The 22,538-nt window shown below is 38.8% G+C and overlaps 3 protein-coding genes across 4 annotated transcripts in view; 2 read left to right on the plus strand and 1 right to left on the minus strand.

The window, feature by feature from the left end:
• Positions 1-9,082, plus strand: part of rreb1b (ras responsive element binding protein 1b) — a 37,206-nt gene extending 28,124 nt beyond the window's left edge. The window contains exons 7-13 of one of the 2 annotated variants that reach the window (XM_084411161.1): positions 1,374-1,518; positions 1,652-1,794; positions 1,913-2,102; positions 2,190-4,767; positions 5,140-5,310; positions 6,372-7,127; positions 7,933-9,082. In XM_084411161.1, the coding sequence (XP_084267287.1) occupies positions 1,374-1,518; positions 1,652-1,794; positions 1,913-2,102; positions 2,190-4,767; positions 5,140-5,310; positions 6,372-7,127; positions 7,933-8,447 (4,498 nt within the window). In that variant the 3' untranslated portion in view covers positions 8,448-9,082. The remainder of the gene's footprint in view (positions 1-1,373; positions 1,519-1,651; positions 1,795-1,912; positions 2,103-2,189; positions 4,768-5,139; positions 5,311-6,371; positions 7,128-7,932) is intronic. The other variant, XM_084411162.1, reaches the window with a different exon arrangement.
• A 1,563-nt stretch (positions 9,083-10,645) lies between these two features.
• On the plus strand, positions 10,646-17,882 carry riok1 (RIO kinase 1 (yeast)). Its single transcript, XM_084410971.1, has 17 exons — positions 10,646-10,889; positions 11,186-11,411; positions 11,520-11,610; positions 11,730-11,799; positions 12,110-12,152; positions 12,250-12,342; positions 12,499-12,611; positions 12,706-12,786; positions 12,870-12,956; positions 14,991-15,128; positions 15,213-15,316; positions 15,414-15,520; positions 15,670-15,735; positions 16,862-16,981; positions 17,067-17,120; positions 17,392-17,544; positions 17,625-17,882. Exons 1-17 carry the CDS (start codon positions 10,840-10,842, stop codon positions 17,727-17,729), a joined length of 1,701 nt encoding a protein of 566 aa, XP_084267097.1. The 5' UTR covers positions 10,646-10,839; the 3' UTR covers positions 17,730-17,882.
• Positions 17,883-18,283: 401 nt separating this feature from the next.
• On the minus strand, positions 18,284-21,861 carry nebl (nebulette). The gene is made up of 7 exons (XM_084410972.1): positions 21,569-21,861; positions 21,346-21,440; positions 21,100-21,184; positions 19,950-20,057; positions 19,366-19,543; positions 19,130-19,236; positions 18,284-19,023 (listed from the first exon to the last, which is right to left on the minus strand). The coding sequence occupies exons 1-7, from the start codon at positions 21,635-21,637 to the stop codon at positions 18,847-18,849; spliced, it is 819 nt and encodes a 272-aa protein (XP_084267098.1). The 5' UTR covers positions 21,638-21,861; the 3' UTR covers positions 18,284-18,846.
• Positions 21,862-22,538: the final 677 nt, after the last annotated feature.

The following is a 22,538-nucleotide window of genomic DNA, read 5'->3' on the forward strand; positions in this document are numbered from 1 at the left end:
TTCCAGATGGGGGTGGAAGAAGTTTGTGTGAGTAAGACAGGGGGAAAAGGCAGGGGGCTGGTAAATGGGTACTGAACATATTTTTTGGATGGCACATTATGGATTTGCGAGTCATTTTTAACCTCATCGTTTCATATATTGCATAACTCAACAAAAACAACATTGCCTGGCAGAATGTTAAAAAGAAATTCCCACACTGCCCTCTGGCAATATTGATGAGGCACTTCAGAAGAGAATAATACTCAGTGGTCCTGCATCAACTAGTAACTTCAAACATAAAATCACACTGTGATTAAGTGGCATGTGACAAGAAATTGCAATAGCTGGAATTATAGTTGCATGATTAACGTTATTATGCCGATACTGTTTTAATCTGTGTGGTATATCAACATGGTTTTCTGCTGGAAGTAAGTGAGGCCAGAGACATGAGATGGAACAGGATTCAGGCTGTCAGGGTTGGGTCCACATGTGGGTGACCATCACTCTGCCTCTCTTCTATTAATATCTTTGGCTGTAGAATGTAAAACAAGATTCTTACCAATGGGTCTGCTGACATTTATCCTCCCTTTCCAGTTACATACACTCAGAGTGCATGACCATAAACTCTGCACACCAAAATGCAATAAAAGCACATTTCATTTCAAAATGTGCACAATGTATATACTGTATGCTCTATAGACATATTCGGACAACCATTATAAATGAAACGCAGCTGCACATAAGCATCAGGGGCCTTGTATCTGGTCGAACCTGAAAGGTGGGTTTGTTTCTGTGTAAGTGTAGGAGGGTGAGGGGTGCGCACGTTCCAGCATGCCGTAATGCGACTCCCAGCACTTTTCCTCCACACATTACCTCTGACCTCTGCTGGCCATATCATTGCATTTCCCCCCAACCGGTTACGTCTTTGTATATTGCAAGCCTTAATTATGGAAGTATTCCAGTGGCCCCAGTGCCATCTTATCACATCAAGATGTGAAACAGAGAACATTTTACTTGGATGAGGATAAAAACTGGTTTTAAATAAAGAGTATGTTCAATGATGATTTTCTTTAGTGTAATATTCTTTTTTTTTTTTTTTTTATGTTTTAAAATTAAAACAATTAATTTTAATCTTAATTTTTATGTATTAATATAATTAAGGTTACAATAATGAATGATAGCGTTTCACATTATAAAAATGAAAATTGTTCTAAAATTATGTCACAAGAGTAAGAGTAATTATTTTACACTAAATAGTGCATTTTATTTTATTTATGCAATATATATATATTTTTTTATTTATTATTTATTTATTGGGGGTTAAATTTTACCTGACCATCTCAAATGCCAAAATACAGTTTACAACAGGAGCGTTATGTTATGTATTTCTGCAGGCACATGAAAATTCATGAAAAGGATGCAAACAGTATTCTTACCCCCAGTTCTTCCCCACTAAACAAGCGCCGACGACTCTCTGCTAAGAGGAAGCCCAGTGAAGAGGATGAAGCGGAGCAGGCTGAGGAACCACCAGTTAAAAAGGTACGTTTTCACCTCTTTTTTTGTCAATGTATTTTTCAGTAATAAATGCAGTCAAAACGTTTTAACAACTTTTGGAATGTACTGTGCCCATACTTTTCAAGTTATATGCAAACAAATGTTGTCTTATGTTTAGGTGATGTTGATGCAAAAGCATGGAGAGGACGATTCTGTCAAGAGTGAAGAAGAGCTCCTTCACTGCCCCATCTGCTTTAAGACATTCATCTGTAAATATGATCTGGAATCACACATGGAGACACATCCTGACACTACACTCAGGTAGGCTCAGGATGTTGTCTGCTTCTGTATGTTGTCTCAACACATTATATAGTGCAATACTGATTTCTTTATATTTCGTTAAATCAAAACTATTTCTGACTGTTTCTTCTAATCCTAGGTGTAACATTTGTTGCATTACCTTTCGCACACACCGTGGTCTCCTGCGTCATAACGCCGTCATTCATAAGCAGCTTCCCACTGACCCCTCTGGACGACCCTTTATCCAGAATAACCCCTCCATCCCTCTGGGGTTTGGAGACTTGGCTTTCATTGACTTCAGCTGTCAAAAGTTTCCCCAAATTGCACAGGTAAGGACTTCATCAGATGAGAAAGAATTACTTTATTCTTTTTTGGATGAAGACTGATCATCATTTTGATTTGTTTTATTTATTCAGATCTGGTGTGAGAGTAATTTGCGCAGATGCTCTAGCAAGTTCCATAAATTTGTTTGTGAGGTCTGCAACAAGGCCTTCCCTCTTCAACAGTCTTTGGATCTCCACAAATCCTCACATAAATGTAGCGCAGACACCAGCACTGAACCTCAGGAACAAAACGCATATGCTATCATGGATGCACCCAAAGTCAACTCCCATTTCATGGATTCCACGGAGGTCAATGAACTAATACCACATGCTGATAGTACCAGTTCAGATGGGAAGCACGGTTTCATGGAGTGCCTAGGTCTCCAACACTCCTCTTTTGCTAAGCCAGAGAAATCAGAAGAGCAAATTCAGCAGGATGTTTTAGACAGCATTCGCTTCATTCGTGTTGAGCCTACCTCAAATCTACCTCAAGAAAGCAGTAGCAGTCTCGGCATCTCTATTTTAGAGCCCGTTTCTCTTCAAGCCATGAACAAGAATGCCGCCCTCAGTCTGCTGTCGCTACAGCCTCTCCATGGGGTCGTCAGTAGTGGCATGTTTGTCCCAATAAGTGGTCAAGCTGCAGTGGAGCTGGCGGACATTGAACAAATCCTTAAGATCGCAGCCTCAGTGCCACCTCAGATGTCTTTGTCTCTGCTTCCCAAAGGTCTGGGAAGTCCTCTACAGGTGGACCCCAAACAGATTACTTCCCTGAAACCTAAGCCCTTAATCACTCCTCGATCCAGCATGAGTGCCTCCACACCCCCTCCACCCGTCATGAATGCCCAACAGGCCTCATCGGGTAACATCAGTCCTAGCCTTCCACCTCAAACAGGCCAACAAGTGAGAACTACCAGACAATCATCAGCCTCCTCTTCGTCCTCAACCTCGTCCTCTCCCACAAATTGGGAGACTACTCAACTTGGGCCAGATATCATAGGAACCACGATTATCTCATATGAAACTGGAAAGCAAGAAGAGTTTGACAGCAAAGAGAAGGAATCAAGAGTCGTGGGAAAGAAAACAGCCAAGGCCGAGTACCCTTGTCGGTTCTGCAAAGAAGTCTTTTCCTTCTTAGGTGGCCTTCAGGCTCATATGCGTCACCATCTGGGAGCTTCACCGTATCAGTGCACCTTTTGTAGCTATGCCGCTCCTGACAAAGCGACGCTGATTCGACATCTCAGAACACACAGCGGTGAGCGGCCATACGTATGTCGCCTCTGTCACTACCCTTTCACTGTGAAGGCCAACTGTGAGCGTCATCTGCGCAAGAAACACATGAAGAACACACGCAAAGACATAGAGAAAAACATAGAATATGTAACCACCTCTAGTGTAAGCGGTGTCATTGGAGGCACCACATTAGACCTCCTCGATGCGGCTGGTAGCACATCTTGTCGATATTGTGGGGAGGACCTTAAGACCTACCGAGCCCTTCAGATTCATCTACGAACACACAATGGATGTCAACGGAAGCCATTTGAGTGTAGGCAATGTGGGGTGGCATTTCTCGCTAAAAGGAACTGCATTCACCACTTGCTGAAGCACCACCCAAATGTTCCAGAAAGGGAAATTGAAGAACACATCAAAAGTCTTGTACCAGTAGGAGGAGACGCCACTGTTCAAGCCAACCCTCCAACCTCAAATGGGCTGGTTAACAGCACCGTTCCTCAGAATGTAGGTCCCTTCTCTGGACCTGTTGAGGACCAGGACCAGCCTTTGGATTTCTCTAGCAAATCTCAAAAAATAATTGCTTCAAATGTTAAGCTTGAAGGAACAACATCTCCTCTGTTTAATGACTGCTCTATGGAGCCCATTGATCTCTCAATCCCCAAGTATCCAGAGAAAAAGATAATGATGAAAGAACTTCCTCAGTGCATGTCCCTGAATCATCATAATGTCAAGAAAGAAAAGACTGCTGAAACAACCCCTGGACTTCTTGCAGCTCTCCCAGTTTCCCTTTCTAACCTGGCCCCAACTCTATCCAGTGACCTCACCAAGCCCTTTACTCGCTTGAAGCCACTGTTACCAAAACCATCTTCTATTTCCTGTACTCCTGAAATGGCACCGCTGGCCTCCATTGCTCAGATCATCTCGTCTGTGTCAGCTACCCCAGTGCTGATCGAAACAGGAATAGATGCCAAGAACAGTGTTAGTGCTATGGATTTTAATACAATAAGTGAGAAGAAGGGTCACTTAGGCACCACCAAACTGGATTCCACTCAAAATGGATCTGATAACTCAAAGAAGAGAGGCAAGAAGAGACCATTTCAGGAGGAGTTCTGTGATCCAAGATTGGCAACAGGCAGTGGCATTGACCTGGAGTCAAGTGGCGAGTTTCCCAGTGTAGAGAAAATGCTAGCTACTACAGATGCAAATAAATTCAGCCCTTACTTACAACCCAGTCAGATGGAGCCAATGAAAGAGGAGAAAGAAAAGCAGCCTGTCAATAAGGAGGCAAAGGAAGGACGAGAGGACAAGCCAAAGAAACCTCCACAGAACAAAGGAAAGAAGAACGCCTACTCCAATTCAGTACAGAAAATGACCTGCCCGTTCTGCCCACGTTTGTTCCCCTGGGCCAGCTCATTGCAAAGGCATATGCTAACACACACAGGTGAGACACTGTTTACAATTCATAAATAATGACCACATGCCAATGATGCCATAAAGCACTTTATTTACTTTTTTTATTTACACTATTCTACAATACAGTGAGCTAAATAACATTCTTAGGAAAATAGTGTACTCTGTAGTCTCTATTTCATTTGTGAGCCATTTAGCTGGAAGTGTTCTTCAACCATTACAGACTAATAGATCTCTGATTATCCTCACAGTAATGCAGAAAGAGTGATCAAACATGCTACAATTGGAGGTGTTCAGTATTATATTATAGTATGTTATGTTGTATTTTGATTCAATGGATCTGAGTCAATAATGTTTCGTTTCTCACTTGAGATTGTTACAGTTTTGTGCTTTGATTTCACAGGTCAGAAGCCGTACCCTTGTCCTCAGTGTGAGTCATTCTTCTCCACCAAGTCAAACTGTGAGCGCCACCTGCTCCGCAAACATGGAGTATCCAATCGGGCACTTCAAAACAGTGGATCTCGACCCAAACCTAAGGCTGATGAAGGATCTCGAGGAAGCACAGGCACTTCTGGTCAGTACCATTGTTATATATTATTATGTAGCGCAAATGGTCTCATGTGTATAACATTTGTTTCTAAAAATGTGCTGATTTAACTTTTGAGATGAAGGGTTAATGTCCCGTTCATAATAGCCGCTTTCCGACCGGAGGAACCTTTTCACAGTTCCTAGAATTATTGGCTAAAGTACCCGGATGTCGGCGTGTTCGCACCGCAGGAACTAGGAACGATTTTAGTTCTAGGAACTCCATTTGGAGGAACTAATTTAGGTCCTACTTCAGAGTAGGGTCTAAACCAGCACTATAGGAACTACCCAAGACGTTAGTGTACGCTGATTGACCGAACGCACGCGGAGCACCAGCACCCGCCATTTTTAAAACAGCTAGAATGTAAACACACAGATTATAGCCTATATATTTACTCCAGAAACTAACTATCCAAACATGGAAAACAGTGATAGATGGGCCTCTAAACCTTTATGCTGAAGAGAAAATCCAACGCAACTTTGCGGGGACCAAGCCAAACATGATTATGTTTATCTGCCCAGCTAGCAACACTGGACATCAACCACACGGCATAGGCTAATAACCTTTTTTTAATATACTGTCTACTTTCTATTACAGTTCTATCTAATAACATATTAAACAGTACTGTTAGACAGATCGCTAACTAATAAACACAGAGAATGCGAGCATTGTTTGCTCTGGCGTTCTCAGCGCCGCCAAAATAAAGGTCCGTCGCGCCGTCAAAATAAAAGTCGCCGTGCTTGCGTCACGCCCTTACCCCTCCTACCAGTTCCTATGGCCACTTGGCCAGTGCGAACGCAAACAGCAAAATTGAGTTTGGGGGAGAGTAGTTCTTAGAACTGTTTAGAAGTGGACAGTTCCTAGAACTAAGTTCCTGTAACTACTTGGTCGGAAAGCGGCTATTGCACTATAATTTAGTTGCCTTGTTTTGTTTATCTACAAGACTTTTTGCAAAATCTGTATATTGAATATTGTTACATCACTGTGAGGGTGTGAACGAAAGCAATGAAATGTGTATAGTGCTTAACAAGCTTTTCTTGTATTTGTAGAGAGTGTATCTGACACTGATTCTCCTGCAGCCGTAGATATTGCGGACATGAGCTCTGTCAAACAAGAGGAGAAAGCTTCATCCCCAGAACAAGCACCAGAACAAACAGGACAATCAGCCACTGAACAAACAGACAGCAGCACAGATCCAAACCAAACACAGCCAGCTGAGGGAAACCCTGAGAGAGTAGAAGTTGATTATGATGATGACGACTCTCAGAGCAACAAGAGTCTTGATCTAAACCTTGCTAGCAAGCTTGTAGACTTCAAGCTTTCTGGAGCAGAGCAGAACCAGCCTAAAATAACTGCTCAAGCGGTTTCTCCTCCCGACGAGTTCCCCCACACCTGTGCGACTTGCAAAAAGACCTTCCGCCATGCGGCCACTCTCAGCCGGCACCAGAAAACTCACAATCAGGAGGTCCAGCCCGAGGATGGAGGCAAGAAGGGAAGACGGCAAAGTGCTTCACAAAGCCCAATCACAGCGCCCAGAAAAGAGATGGTGCAGGACGCAGATTTAGAAGATGATGAAAAGGATGAGAACAGCAGCTGTGTAGAAAGTGGTGTTGATGAGGAGGAGAAAGAGAGAGAAGATATGAGTGATGATGAAGAAGAGGCTACTTCCTCAGAGCTCAGGGCTTTGGATGAGGAGGGCGAGTCAGCCGGAGGCAAAACCGATAAGAGAAAGAAGATCTGTGCTGTGTGCAGCAAACGCTTCTGGAGCCTACAAGACTTGACCAGACACATGCGTTCACATACTGGTAAGATCTGGAGCTTCTTAGGCTATGTTTAGACTGCAGGCAACCGTGCCCAAAACTTTTGTCAGTGTAAACAGCACAAACCACATGGCATCTGATCTTTTCAATTTTGATTTAAGACACTTCCATATGTAGTCCGAAATCAGACACAGGTCTGATGTTTTGCAATGCGAAGTCAGTCTGAACAGTCCAATCGGAATTTGTGCGACTTTTATATCATTCTAGATCAAGGGTGTCCAAACTATGTCCTTGAGGGCCACTGTTCTGCAGAGTTTAGTTACAACTTGCCTCAACACAACTACCTGGAAGTTTCTAGTATGCCTAGTAATACCTTGATTAGCTGGTTCAGGTGTGTTTAATTGGGGTTGGAGCTAAACTTTGCAGGACAGTGTCCCTCCAGGAGCAGGATTGGACACCCCTGCTCTAGATCAACATTCGCTCAATTCTGCACTGATGCGAGTCAGTCCAAAATTTGTACATATCAGTAGTTCTTTGGTCACTCAGTTTTTATGGAAGACATCTGCGAAGGTGGTCAGTTGGGGAAAGTGAGGTATTAAAACTCGAAAGTGTTACGTTGAAAGCTCTATTAAATCCTGAGGGCCAACTTTGTTCTTTTGTTCACACTCCAATCTGATATTGGCTGCATTAAAAAAAGAAAATTAACAGCCAAACCAAAAAATCTGATCTGAGCAATAAATCAGAATAGAGCACTAAGCAGCGTGAACATAGCCATACTTGCCAATTATACCTTTCAATAAAAAGAGACCAATATAAAGCTGATACACATAAAATGACCTTTTTGTTGTAGGTGAGCGACCTTATAAGTGCCAAACCTGCCATCGTACCTTCACCCTGAAGCACAGTCTGGTGAGGCACCAGCGTGTCCACCAGAAACCCACGGATGAAAAAGGGACCGACGAGGCAGAAATGAACGAAGAAATGGATGGAGCAAGAGATGACGGCGGAGTGCTGGAGGGAAAAGAGATCAGGTGTTCATCTGAAAGTGAAAGTGAAGCAACAGCTCCAATCCAGAGTGAGAATGAATGTGAGAAAGCAGGAGTGTCCCAAAAAGAAGAGAGTGATGGACACATGGAGGACCTTAAAGAGAAGCAGCTTCCTGAAGATACATCTATGGAGATGGATTCTTCTGAAGAACCTCCCAAAGAACCTCAGCCTGACGGGGCTGAACCGGAGGAGCATCAAACTGAGGAACCGTTAGTTGTTTCAGTAGAGGCCCAATCAGGACCTGACCCAGAACCTGCAAAAATCAGTGTCCACAGCTGTACAGCGGCTCAGGAAATGACAGAGACGCCTGTTCAGTGAAGAGAAAATTCACTGTGTTGATTTTGTGCCATAGTTTATGAAGCTTCCACAAACACTAGGAGTTACAAAGCCTGGCCTTCGCTGATATGTGTCTTATAATACAGTATGCATGAAAGATGAAGACTGGAGGAACAGTTTCTAAAGCACAGTGATTCTTCTCTTGATGCCTTAATGCTTTTTTGTCTTTCTAAAAATCTGGATAAACACAAATGGACAGTAGCAGTTTTAATCCTATTTATATGATTTTTAATGAATCATATAAAACCTTTATATCAATCAATTAGAAGCATTTATATGATGAACAGAAGATTTATGTATCAGCATTAAAATGTATTATTCTTAAGTGAATTTCTGTATGTTTTTAGTATCTGTATGGAATTTGTTTGATTTCTTTTTCTTTTTTTCTTGTGGAATTGAAGAGCTGAAGTGCCTGACTTATTTTCATTGTCAAGATTGGCTGAATACATTTTGGATGAAATTGCTGTTTAGCTCTGTAATTTTTATTTTGGGTGATCATCAGCCAATCAGTTTTTTTGGCAATATTTGCCTATTCTATGTATATTATCCTCCATCTTTGAGCCTCATTGACAAATGATGCAGACAACGTGTATAAATGGCTGGAAGTCTTGAAACAGCGCCTTCTGGTGTCTAAGAGTGTGAAGTATTATATTGTAAGGCTTGTGCATCCGAGAGAAGAGTGCTTCTGAGAATCACACAGTATGTATCGAATGAGTACATTTTATGTATCTTTAAAGTGTGATTTGTGTTTGCCTTTTTGGATTTTGTGTTTGTACTGGAACTCCATATGATTCACTTTGACTTCAACACTGGTGTTCACACTAAAAATCAAACTTCTTTATTCAATATTTGTTAAAGAATGTTAAAAAAAGCAAAAAAACAATTCACATAGTTTTACACTAGTTGTTGCAATAGAGTGACTTTGATAAGGCCTGATGCCCACACAAGACGTCATGTGAGATTCAGTGGATTTGACTAAAGTCCTCGCAGTGGCAAAATATTTACAAGTATGTTTTTATTCATTTTGACAGCTGCAAGCCTTTGGATTTAAAGCCAACTTAAGAAACATTGTAAATTAACTGGTCTTTGTATTTGTTGAAACACATTTTCTTTTTTTATTTCTTTGTGTGTGCGTAATGATTTTTGTACTTGTAAATTTGTACAAGTGCATGAGGGTGTGCACAGCTATATGGACAGAAAACACTGAACATTTTATGCAGGTATTTATTGATCAGTCTAAAACATGTGGTTGTAATTTTGAAAAGCCATGTAGAATCCAATTTGTGCAGCGAGGAGAATCAAAAAGATGAATGTTGTTGAACTTCTTTGAGATTGTGAGGTTCTCTACATTTTTGGATACTTTGTACATTAGGATGCTTTGGATAATTACATCTTTTGTGTGTCTTTTTGTTTGTCCACTAATGAAACCTTCAACCAATTCAACTATACGTTTATTGGAGATCATTGAACCATAGTGTATAATTTGATGGGTTTGACTTTATAATTATAAAAATATTGATTTTGCATGTTAATCTAATTTGAATTTCTCAGTTATTCTCTTTCTCAGGGGCTTTTTGAAATCCGCATTTATCTATGTAATCTATCTGATATATAAAACAAAAGATCTGTTAACTACACAGTTAAGAGTGCTCACAGTATGGATATAGGCTTCATTGTCTGCAAGAAATTGTAATGTCATCATTATCAGTGATCATGTTTGTCAGATGGATTGCAAGTATCTGTCAGATCAATTCAGATGTAGGCAACTTGTTAATTTTGCTTTTTCAACCATGTAAAGCGAATAAATCAACCAATCAATAGGCTAAATGTACACTAAGAAAGAGTTAGAAATTAAGTTGTCAACATTTTTTTTTTTTCTCAATTAAAACTTAAAACAGTCAAAAAGTTTCCACATTTAGTTTTATTTCAGTAATGTGACTGGGGAGAATTAAGATTTATTTTGTTAATTTATCATTTTAAACAAAGACATAGTACCGCAGTGTTGCTACATGTTAATACGTTTTTGTTTAAAATGGTACATTTCTGACTGCTTGACAATGCTCTAGAAATCAACCAAAACACCCTGGCAACATCCCATATCTACAATAATACTATAAGTATACAAGTACAATAATTAATCAACAAAGACTTTTATTGAAATCCAGAGTAATTTTGGCGTCACTGTTTCTCTCTTTGAGCCTTCTCAGCACCCTTACCCACGTTGCCGGAAGTGAGTGTGCTGGCGTGCGTGTGTACTGTATGTATGTAAGCGATAAGCGTGTATTGATAGTAGTTGGTAAACGCCCTTACATTCCCTTTTTAGTTGAGATATATTTCAAGGATTTAGACGAATTTCCCCTCTTTTTCCATCGCGATGTATCAGGTTGTACCAGGGCAGTTTGATGACGCTAACGAAACGGGAAGGTTTGAAACTTGATTCACTTCAATTGATAGAGACAGATTGTCAGTCATATAACAGGGTATCACGATCGCGGAAAAACAATATGTGTAGCAGCTACATGTATTGTGATAATTATTTAGACGACAGCAGTGAATCATACAATAATTGATCATATATTAACAAAATAGTATATAATCTTGTCGTATGTTTATTGCGTCATGTTTTGTGAAGCTTTGAACGGGTATCATCTTTCAGAGGTTCAAACTGGAGTTAATGTGACTGCTTTGGTAACGTGAAGGCAATGTGTGGTATTTCACAGTGAGGCTGAACTCAGTCGCGTCCCTGACAAGCCCTCGCTGGAGAACCGACTCCATGAAGTTACTTTACAATCCTATGAAAATGACACGCAAGGTGAAAATGAGGAGGACTACGACTATGATGATGATGATGAAGAAGAAGAGGACGATGAATGGGATTGGAATGATTCAGGAGGAAGAGACTTTACAAAGCGCTACACTGCAATGAGAACTGGGAATAATCCACAGGTAAGTTATTCATTTTTGAAGGACAAACATGGTGTTTCTAGTCATTTGTTCCGATTAAATTACTGTATGTTGCATTATTTGAATGTTCCCTGTTTTCTTCCCCACCAGTCTAACCGTCAAAGCTCTAATAATAAGTCCATTAAAATGTCCACTCCATCAGACAAGGTCTTGAGGAAATATGAAAACAAAATAAACCTAGGTAAGCTTTTTATTCATTTTACCTACAAATGAAATGATGAAAATTAGAGAAAAGCTATATGTGTGTACTACAGATGTATCTTCTACAGTAAAATACATTCATTATTCTCTGTTGTACAGATAAACTGAGCTACGCTGATTCTGTGATCAATAAAGTCACTTTGATGCAAAAGCAGAGAGAAGCAGACACGTATGTAATCCTAACCTCAGATGTACTATTATAGTATTTATTAATCTTTTAAATTGGCCTTTATTTTTATATTTTCAGGGTTTTTTCCTTCATATTTCTATTTTGCTTAAATGTATTTTTTTTTATTGTAGTTTTAGTATTTCAGTTTTTCATCTAATGTTTATATTATCTCAGCTTGATTTAAATGAACAAAAACTATTTTTAATAGTTTTAGTTTGACTTTTTTGTTAACAATAATAAGACTATCTCGGATATGATTTCCATTCAGGTTTAAGTTTTTAAATCTTAAGAATCGCATACATTTCTGCAGGTTTCGAGTAAAGGACAAATCAGACAGAGCTACGGTTGAACAGGTATGTTTGCTCAAGCGTCATATGTGCTGATTTCACTTGAACTCCAGTGTTGTAATTGATACACTTTTCAGTGTGATATTTGTATGTGACCCCACAGGTTTTGGACCCCCGTACACGTATGATCCTGTTCAAAATGCTCAGCAGAGGCGTCATTTCAGAGATCAATGGCTGTATCAGCACAGGCAAAGAGGCAAGTTTGTCTGAATGGAATAAAATTATGTATTGCATTATTTGATACACTTGTGTTACTGAGTCTGTGTCAGTCATTTTACTAAGAACTAATGTTAATGTTGTTTTCTTGTGCCATTCTATTTTTTTTATTTCTCTTCTGCGTTTTGAAATGCAGGCAAATGTCTATCATGCAACTACTGTTAAAGGAGAAAGCAGAGCCATTAAAATATACAAAACATCAATTCTTCTATTCAAAGACAGAGATAAATATGTCAGCGGGGAGTTCAGGTGAGACATATATCTTTTTTAGGCCTTTAGTCCTATTTAGCTGCCTTGATGTGTGCCATTGAAAAGTAAATTTCTGTGTTGAAATATGTTTTAGGTTCCGCCATGGCTATTGCAAGGGCAATCCTAGAAAAATGGTGCGCACTTGGGCCGAGAAGGAAATGAGAAACTTGATCAGGTGAGCATTATTATGCCTTTTCTTTTATGAACCTATTTTATGATGTTGGCATTTATCACTGATGTGAATGCATTTACATCAAGATTACAGACTGCACAGATTCTCAGTCCAGAGCCCATCATGTTGCGGAGCCACGTCCTCGTCATGAGCTTCATCGGTCGAGATGACATGTATGTAGGCATTTACAGATACACCAATACTTCTATTGTTTCAAGGTTTTCAACTTTTCCTAGATGATACTCCAGGGCCCAGTTGTTCAAAAGTTATCTGATTGGATTGGGTCAAATCATGAGTGGGTTGTTCAGAAGAAAAAAAGGATTGGATCACAAAATCCAATCTTAGTTTTGATCTGGATCTTACAAAAGCATTTTAGTAAGATCGGGATACCTTTGATCCAAAGAATTTTGCTGATCCCAGCAGAAGGGTAGATTTCAGGAACACAAATGTAATAACTTTAAAACTGTATCAAAACTGATACAACATTTGTATCATGTAATATATACACATACACATTTATTTATTTTGCTCTTGATTAGTTTACCTGTTGAAGTAATAAGTTAGAAGTAGACATTAGGCTACCTATTAAGCCTTTCAGTAGCCTACAGTAAAGTAGAAAAGAGATTTTGGTGCCATAAATAAATCCCCAAACAGCTGTCTATATCTAACTAAAATAATTTATTTAATTTAAATAGTTTTTTTTTATCACTGTTTATAAACTATGTTGACACAATCTTCAGAGACGAACCAGTCAAAAATTGTTTCTAACAATGGGCATGTATATTTGTTTTTATTAATTTGTTGTGGGTCAGATGAGAGGCTATGGAGCCCCTTAACCCGAAACACACCAAACCGACGCCAAAGAACTAGCGCTGATGAAAGCCGACTGTGTTGTCGCCTCGCGTCGCCTGCGTCGGGGGGAAAAGCTGCACTTGAACACATCGAGAGAACTACAGCCGACTGTCAGCTAGAATGCGCTTTCTGCGCCTGCGTGTAAATGAGACAACTGTCTATTTCTGCAGATATATTCATCTATATTCATCATTAAAAGAGGGAAACCGACGCTACAGATACACAACCATAAACAAAGCAGTGCGTGCTTACCGTTTAAATATCAATCCTGCTAACAGTTTCTTTGTTCCATTCCGCTCATGTTGATATTGAAATATTCACCAAGGAACACTAGTAACATTAGAACAGCCTTCTATCTGTACCGTTTTGACTTCTTTGCTCGCTGTTTTGCTATTATTCTCGTGCACTGACTTGTTCACTAAGCTGACCAGCCAATCAGAGTTCTCTCTCTCACCGACGGCCAACATGTCGAATCAGGCGAAAAAAAGCCGATGAGGACCGATTTCAGCCGACGGTGCGAAACACACTGAGAAAACGTAGTTGGCCGACGCACAAAAACTGCCCGACGGCCGACCGTCGGCTTGGTGTGTCCCGGGCTTTAAGGGAAATGATGATGGGAGGAAAAATGATATTTTACTGCTTTTCGCAAATATTTTGCATGTGATCGTAAAACTTCTCAGGTCTTTGCAAGTGAACTCAGTTTCTTGGGTGAATGCATTGCAAACATTTTAATATTTTTAAATGTAGTTTTATCTAGTATTTTTTCAATCAGCATGTCCCTTTAAGGCAAGGGGTTCTCAATCCTAGTCCTCGAGGGCCACTTTCCTGCAGAGTTTAGCTCCAACCTTGATCAAACACACCTGCCTGTAGCTCTCTCGTAATCCTGAAGAGCTTAATTAGCTGGTTCAGGTGTGTTTGATTAGGGTTGGAGCTAAACTCTGCAGGAAAGTGGCCCTCGAGGACTAGGATTGAGAACCTCTGCTTTAAGGGCTCCGTAAAGGGTCCGACTGTTTAAAGGAAATTTAAAATGGAAGGGGATGTTGGTATTGTTTTGCTGTGTTGTTCTTTCCCTTAAAATAAAAACACCTAAAGTGACCCCACATTGACTATTCTACCTGTTGTTTTTTTACATTGCTAGTAGCCTACATTGTGATATGTGATCCCATTGAGAGCAATAGTAATCTGGATTTGGTAATCTGAGAAAAGTGTGTATCTGGATCAGGGTGATGCAATCCAATTTTGCTTTGAAAACCTGGCACAAAAGTTAGATGGATTACCTGGATAGCAAAACATGGGATTTCCAAATACAGGTTATTCTGATCCAGTTTTCAAGTGATCTTGTTTGTGTTTCTCAGGCCTGCCCCTCTACTGAAGAATGCTGTCCTTTCTGAATCCAAAGCCCGGGAGCTCTACCTGCAGATCATCCAGGACATGAGAATAATGTACAATGAAGCGCATCTGGTCCACGCTGACCTTAGCGAGTTCAATATTCTGTAAGCTGACTTTATATTATGCGCACATGATTTCCAAGTATCTGGTAATATTTGTTGATGTTCAGTTGTACATGGTTGTGTTAGGTATCATAACGGAGATGCTTATATTATCGACGTCTCTCAGTCTGTTGAGCACGATCACCCTCATGCTCTGGAGTTTCTTCGCAAAGATTGCAGCAACGTCAACGGTAAGCATGTGCAACCTCATGGTTAGCAAATAAATTATTAATATTAATATGAACAAACATTTTTTTTTTATTCTAATTCACTTTTTTACTCCCTCAGACTTTTTCCAAAAACATAATGTAGCAGTTATGACTGTACGTGAGCTGTTTGAGTTTGTCACGGACCCCTCCATCACAAATGACAACATTAATCAGTACTTGGACAAGGTCAGTTATTGTTATCATTAGTCTTTTACAGCGTTTCTCTTTCTCCTGATTATTGTACAATCTTATCAAACTTGATTTATTTGTGTGCATATGTGTTGTAGTGTTGATCTAAAATTGTATTTTGACTAATGTTTGTGGTTTATCTGCAGGCCATGGAGATAGCGTCTGAAAGAACTGCAGAGGAAAGATCCAATCAGGACAAAGTTCATGAGGAGGTGCACTTACTTTTAACAGTTCTTAACATTTTGTTTCCCCGTCCTAACTTCCAGAGTTTCCTAAGTCATGGAAAAATATGTTGCATTTTTAAATTGCAATTTGCAGGCCTGGAAAAGTAATAGAAATGGGTGAAAATGTCATAGAAAAGTCTTTCTGTAGTAAATATAATTTACTTTTAAAATATGTAAAATAGTAAATGATTTTTTTTTTCTGGTTTTAAATACCAAAATATTTAATTGGCTGGATATTGCTCTTTGTGAGTGTGTGTAGAGAAAACCAATATTGTTATTTAACTTATATGATTAAAAATAGTTGTAATTAATTCAAATATAAGTAAAATGTAAATATTCAAAGAAAAACGTAGCTTGAAAAATGTACACTTAAACTTCACAAACAAAAATTTGAAATGTTTCTTTGGCAAATAACTGAAGTAAGTTTAGGTTTAAGTTAAAATTAAAATTACCTATAAATGAAATTACTCTAAATTCAAATGAAAATATAAAAATAAAGCTAATTCAATATATTAAAAATATGATAATAGTATATAAATAATACTAAAATAACACTGGTGAAAGCTTGCTAATTTTGTAATCTAACTGTATATTCTTTATACACATACACACAAACACACACACACACACGCACACAGGGCTCGATATTAAGCCTTTTCATGTGTAAATCTGTCATTCACTTGTCCGAGTAAAAAAGTTGTTTGTCCGGAAAAAACAATTGTTGTAACTTGTAAATATAATTTATTCTGAAGCAATATTCTCATCAGTGTTCAATCAGCTTTGTTATATTTAAATCTGCATATTGTCATACCGTTCGGGCAAGTAAAAATCTCTTTTACTTCAAAAAATCCACTTGCCCTGGATAAGCGTTAATGTTGAGCCCTGATATATATAAATGAATGTATATAAATACCAGTCTTGATGGTAGTACTGGAGGTGTTTGACATTGTTAAATAAATATCATGTTTGAATTCCAAGGTTACATATAAATGGAAACTCCTGGCTATCACTGTAAAATACATTTTTTAATCATGAAACTGGAAAAGTCATGAAAATAATTGGTTTTGGGAACCCTGTCTAACAACTTGCATGTGGATGTCTCAATTCAAAACAGGTGTTTAAGAGAGCCTATATTCCACGCACACTTAATGAAGTCACCCATTATGAGAGGGATGTGGACACAATGTTGAGGAACAAGGAGGAGCATTCTTCTGAAGATACACACTCTGAAAATGTACGTCTCGTCATCCTTAATGAACAATTGATTAATGGCGTGATAAATTAATAAAAGTTGTTGAAATGATGCTTTTCCATTACAGATCCTATACCAGACAGTGACAGGCCTCAGGAAGGACCTTTCTGGTGTGCAAAAGGTGAGTTTGTTTTTAAAAAGACCATTTGGTATATTAAAGATTAAGCGTTAGGTTTAAGACACCTTATGTGGCCAAGATTTGTTTTTGCTATTAATGCATCCACTAAGTCTTTGCATAATTCTCTTTGGAGTTTTCTTTGCCTACATGGCATGTGGGAGGATTAAGGCCGAGTAGATAAACAACAGCCGTCGCCAAACTCGAAACGTCATGACAATGAGAAATCAGATTAAAAATGCTGTTGCTGATTTAATTTTTTTTTTTTTTTTGGCAGGTACCGTCGATATTGGAAGACTCCACAAAAGATGATGGCTCAAGCTCTGAGGAAGAGGAGGAGGAGGAGGATGAAGATGAAGAGGAGAAATCAGAAGGGGAAGAGACACAGGAGGTTGGCAACCTCAGTGAGGAAGCACAACTGGACAGAAAGGTACCTACTGGGAACAGAAAATGTCACACAGATGAATTGTGTTCAGTGGTTAAGAATAAGCTGGTATTTCTGTCTTTCAGGAAAGAAAGAAATTGGTTAAAGAAGCTCAGAGGGAGAAAAGAAAAACTAAAGTTCCAAAGCATTTGAAAAAGCGCAAGGAGAAGGCTGTCAAAAAGAAGAAATGAAAGCGGTTCGGATGAAGGTGAACTGAGGTTACAGTAGAAATGCTACATGGCTAATGGTACCAGTATTGAAGCTGGGAACTCTACTGACAACTCTATAAACATCTGTATGTAAATGTTTTTGAAACGTTTATTAAAAGTATTCTTTTTAATCAACTTGTATTTTTCTCTGATCATACTGCTTGACTAGTAGGTTAAATGTCATGTTTTATTTTAGACTGACAAATGGATTACATTTTTGCTGTAATGGAACATTTAATATACATTGTGCAGAACAGTTTACACAAATATTCATGTTTTACAAGGCAACATGCTGTTAAAAATTATGCTTTTTTAAGTGGCAAAAACCTCTTTACATTTTACATACACATTCTCTTTACATCTTGTACATTTAACATTGCATTAAGTACACTACCATTCAAAAGTTCGGGCTGGTAAGATTTTTTGGTATCACTTTATTTCAGTGACATTGTTACTGTGTAAGTACACAAATAAGTACTTGGTAATAATTATTAACTACATATACTACTTACTATGGGGTTACCGTTAGGGTAGCCTTTTTTTGTTACTTTTTTTCTTTATTTCAAATGTCAACAATTATGAAATAACAATTTAAGATAACTTTTCTATTGTATATAAATTAAAAAGTGTAATTATTCCTGTGATGGCAAAGCTGATTTTTTTTTAGCATCATTACTCCAGTCTTCAGTGTCACATGATCCTTCAGAAATCATTCTAAGATGCTGATTTTCTGCTCAAGAAACATTTCTAATTATCAATTGTGAAAAGTTGTGCTGCTTAATATTTTTTTTAATATAAAAACTTTTATTTTTATCAGGACTAAATAGAAAGTTAAAAAGAACAGCATTTATTTGAAAATGGAAACCTTTTGTAACATTATAAATGTCTTGTTTAATAGAAATATACATTTCTTTATAAAAAAATCTTATTGACCTCAAACTTTTGAACAGTAATAAAATGAGAAATGATATAACATTATAAACACTTAAAAAGTGGGACAATCAGCACGGTTAAAAACGAGCTGTACCTTTGACTGTTTACAAACATTTGATGCCTATGAACAATTCAGATACGCCGTTTCATTTGAGGCGTAGGACACCTAGCGAATGCCCTCTACGTAGTTGGCAGGCAGCATACCTGATCTCCCCGTCCGCTGTACCGTTCCATACATCCAGCCTTCGTCGATCGGCTGCACGTTCTGAATGATGTCACCATCCCGGAATGACACCTCATCGTAATCCTGCGCCGCATAGTCATACAGGGCCCTGTACACAGTCTGGTGACCCAAGTTTGAGTGCATACATTTTTTACACTTAATCAAAATCAAAAGCATGTAGTCGGATAATATGACTATATAATATGCCAGAAAAATGAGGACTCACCATACTCCTGTGTTGTGACCTCAGCTGCATTGACCTCAGTGAATGCATGCTGGTCTGATGCATGTAGCTGTGGCCACTGGAATAGTAGGCACCAGGAAGAACAGGTGCTAAAACACAATCACCAGGATGATCTTGATCTTCAATGGTAATATTTATATTTAGAGCTAGTATACTGGTTTTGTTGTTCTTTTCCCCCTTTTTTAGGTTGTACTAACATCTCACATTAGTGAACTTACCCACAATGACACCAGGTCTTCGATCCATCTCCATGATGCACTGATGGACACCCTTGTGTGTGCTGTTTCCCACCGTCTCATGGTTAGGCGCCATCTGAGGGCGTACCAGGTACGTTCCACGCATTCCCTGAGTGACCCCATGCAAACCTGACGCCTCAAAATCCTTGTGATACTTTGCCTGTAAAAATGGAGATATCACCTGTTTCATGCACATACAAGCGTGATGTTTATAATACAGTTCAGTTTATTAAAAAAAATTATAATTTCCACAAAAATATTAAGCAGCATGTATATTGAATGTTTTCAACATTGATAATAAGAAATATTTCTTGAGCAGCATATTAGAATGATTTCTGAAGGAGCATGTGACACTGAAGACTGAAACATATTACAATAGAAAATAATTGTTTTAATGGTAATAATATTTCACAATATTACTAAATGCAGCTTTGTTGAGCATAACTTCTTTCCAAAGCATCACAAAATCTTACCGACCCCAAATCATTAATGCTTGCATATCTAGTACACTAATTGATCAAGTGTACATATTTGTGTTTTTCATTCAGCTACATTTTCCAGCATACATTACTGATCTGATCCTGGGCCTTCCTCAGTCTCTGCAGCTCTGGGGTATCCAAGGCGAATTTGAAGCCCTGACCCTTGCTCTGTTCAAAATCCTTCCTGTACTTGACCTGAAGAACAAGAAAAACATTTTACCAGGGAATTGGAAAGGTTTTCTGGGTGATTTTAAGTGCAGTATGCAGTTTGAAAGATCATGTGTATTTTCAGTTAACTTTAGTCAGATGCATTTACATTGTTACTGTGCCTCAAGATGCAATCAACTGAAACTGTCTATAAAGGTGCGAACCAAATGGCCCATACAGACGTATGGCCTAGAGAAACTGATGGGTGTGAATGCCAAAGAAACAACATTGCTCAGGGTAGATTGCAGTGTAGATCAATCTCCTGTGGGAGGTCCTAACAGTTTTCTATTGTATGTAGCCCTTTTGTCTTCATGTATAAAGTTCTGTCACACAGACAGAACTTTGGGTTAAGATTCTTTGAATGCCGACATGCTAACGTCGCTGCTGAAGAACTGTGCTACACCACTACCTTCAATAAATTCTTCTCCCCACAAGAACCCTGGTCAAGCTTATTTATTTTATGTATTAGAGAAATCGAATACATTGGCGAGCCACACTAATGACTGCTTGGCCAAATACAGCTAAATCTAACATGTTGCAAGGGAGATCTGGCTGGTTGCTTCTTTTTTTCAGATCGCTAACACAAAGTATGAGCAATAGATGAAATACACAAAATGTATTTTCACAGCTTGTTGACCAATACTTCAGAAAAATGAATCCTGTGATAATGCCAGGATTAGGTCGGCCACAGTATGGACTTGGCAGCATCTTTTGTGCTGCCAGGTGGACAAGCTGAGGGGATCGGCCCGTGCACCACCGAGTAGACAGCTGCCTTGCTTTTCTCCATGCTGACCTCAAAGTATCACACCCAGTCCCTCACTGGCAGCCAAAACACTCACACAGGCGTAAACAATTTTGTCTCATGTTATCCCTTTGAAATGTCTCTACCAATAGCAACAAATAACATTATCCTACCCTAGACATTCCCCCCTTTAGATTTTGAGCAGTATTCTCACATTTAATTTGTATCATGTGTAATATATTGTGAGTACAATGTGCAACACCTCACATAGTGAACAAGTGCTCTTACCTGACTTTGGAGCTCGCTTTGCTGTCTCAGCCGCAGGTTCTCAGGGGTGTCTGTCACAATTGTAAAGGTCTGTTTTGGGTAGTGCCTTTTTGGAGAAAGGAGGCGAGTCATTTTGGGCTTTTGGACTCTATCATATTCATGTTCAAATATCTTACTCGTATCAAAAACACGTATGAACACTTTTTAAAAGACTTCAAATTACCAAAGAATGTATGAACATGTATAGTATTTTTGACAATAACATACGCGTTGCAGTAGGGCTTCTTCTCGTATCCCTTGTAGTTGTTCATGTTGAGAGTCATTTTACACACTTCACAATGGAAGCATCCTTTGTGCCAATACTGTCAAATGTGGGAAGACGGAAACATAAAGATTTGGTAGATAATTATGAAAGAACGTTACAGACAAGAATGTATACATTTTCCCTTAAAAGCATCGGAAATAAGAGAGTATAGCCTATATAATATACCTTGTCCAGGCAGTTCACTTTCTCAGTTGCGTAGACAATTTTCCCACAGCGCGCGCAATGAGGGTTCATTTTCAAGCTGTTGTGATGATCCGGGAAAACAGCATAACTTCGATAATCCACTAATTTATTGTAAAATATATCAGATGTGTCAGATTTGCTGCAGCACGCGGTGAGTTTGTGTCGCAGAGTTTTATATTCGCATGGCTCGCGGGTGTTTATCCGCGTGTCGCTGGTCTCGCAGTGAGGGAACAGGAGCAAAGCGTGAGATTTCACCAAACATCACCCACTGAGACTGACTGTTGGAGGAGCTCTCAAACACTGACCGTGGGGAATGGACTGTTCTGTAGGTGCACAATGAGCCAAAAAAAGTGCACAACGTGTCTAAATAAAGAGTTAGGCTTGTTAACGTGACAATATTTATTTCGTCTTAATGGTATTTTGTTAAAGATCTGACTAAATGTTTTACAAGATCTAAATTAATTGTGTCTTATTTAGTTTCTCTCTTCACTCATCAAATCTGTCCTAAAGAGACATGAATAACATCACATCTTGGTAATTCTGTATTTATAGGCTGTTGAGTAGCGGTCAGAAGCCGTTGAAAGTAATGGCATTATAATGCCTAAAGAGGGCAGTAGAACACCGACAGAATACATGATGCGCCTTTGGGAGAATGTTAGGAGTAGGATTAAGTGATTAAGACAGGTGCATTGTCAGTGTAATACTTGACTTTCAAGTAGATATTAAAAGTTATGTCATGGATATATTGCTTGGGTTATTACAATCGTTAGTAAAAAGAAAAAAAAAAGTGAATTTCCAACTTGTGCTCAGTTTTTTATGTTGCATGGTTTTTAATTTATTACAACTAGCAATGAGAAAGTACCATCACAAAGTTTTTATTTACTAAAAGAAATATATCCGCAATCAGGTTAGTTCTCAATAACAACATTAGCGAGATAAAGTTATTATATTA

This window comes from Rutilus rutilus, assembly GCF_951802725.1.
Source record: "Rutilus rutilus genome assembly, chromosome: 6".
Taxonomy (NCBI): Eukaryota; Metazoa; Chordata; class Actinopteri; order Cypriniformes; family Leuciscidae; genus Rutilus; species Rutilus rutilus.

Coding starts and splice junctions, on each gene's coding strand:
- riok1 (XM_084410971.1), top strand. CDS start 10,840: ATGTATCAGGTTGTACCAGGGCAGTTTGATGACGCTAACGAAACGGGA. Junction 12,153..12,249: donor ACAGAGCTACGGTTGAACAG/GTATGTTTGCTC, acceptor GTGACCCCACAG/GTTTTGGACCCCCGTACACG. Junction 15,521..15,669: donor TTAATCAGTACTTGGACAAG/GTCAGTTATTGT, acceptor GTTTATCTGCAG/GCCATGGAGATAGCGTCTGA.
- nebl (XM_084410972.1), bottom strand. CDS start 21,637: ATGAACCCTCATTGCGCGCGCTGTGGGAAAATTGTCTACGCAACTGAG. Junction 21,441..21,568: donor AAGTGAACTGCCTGGACAAG/GTATATTATATA, acceptor CACATTTGACAG/TATTGGCACAAAGGATGCTT. Junction 19,237..19,365: donor AAGACCTGGTGTCATTGTGG/GTAAGTTCACTA, acceptor ATTGTGTTTTAG/CACCTGTTCTTCCTGGTGCC.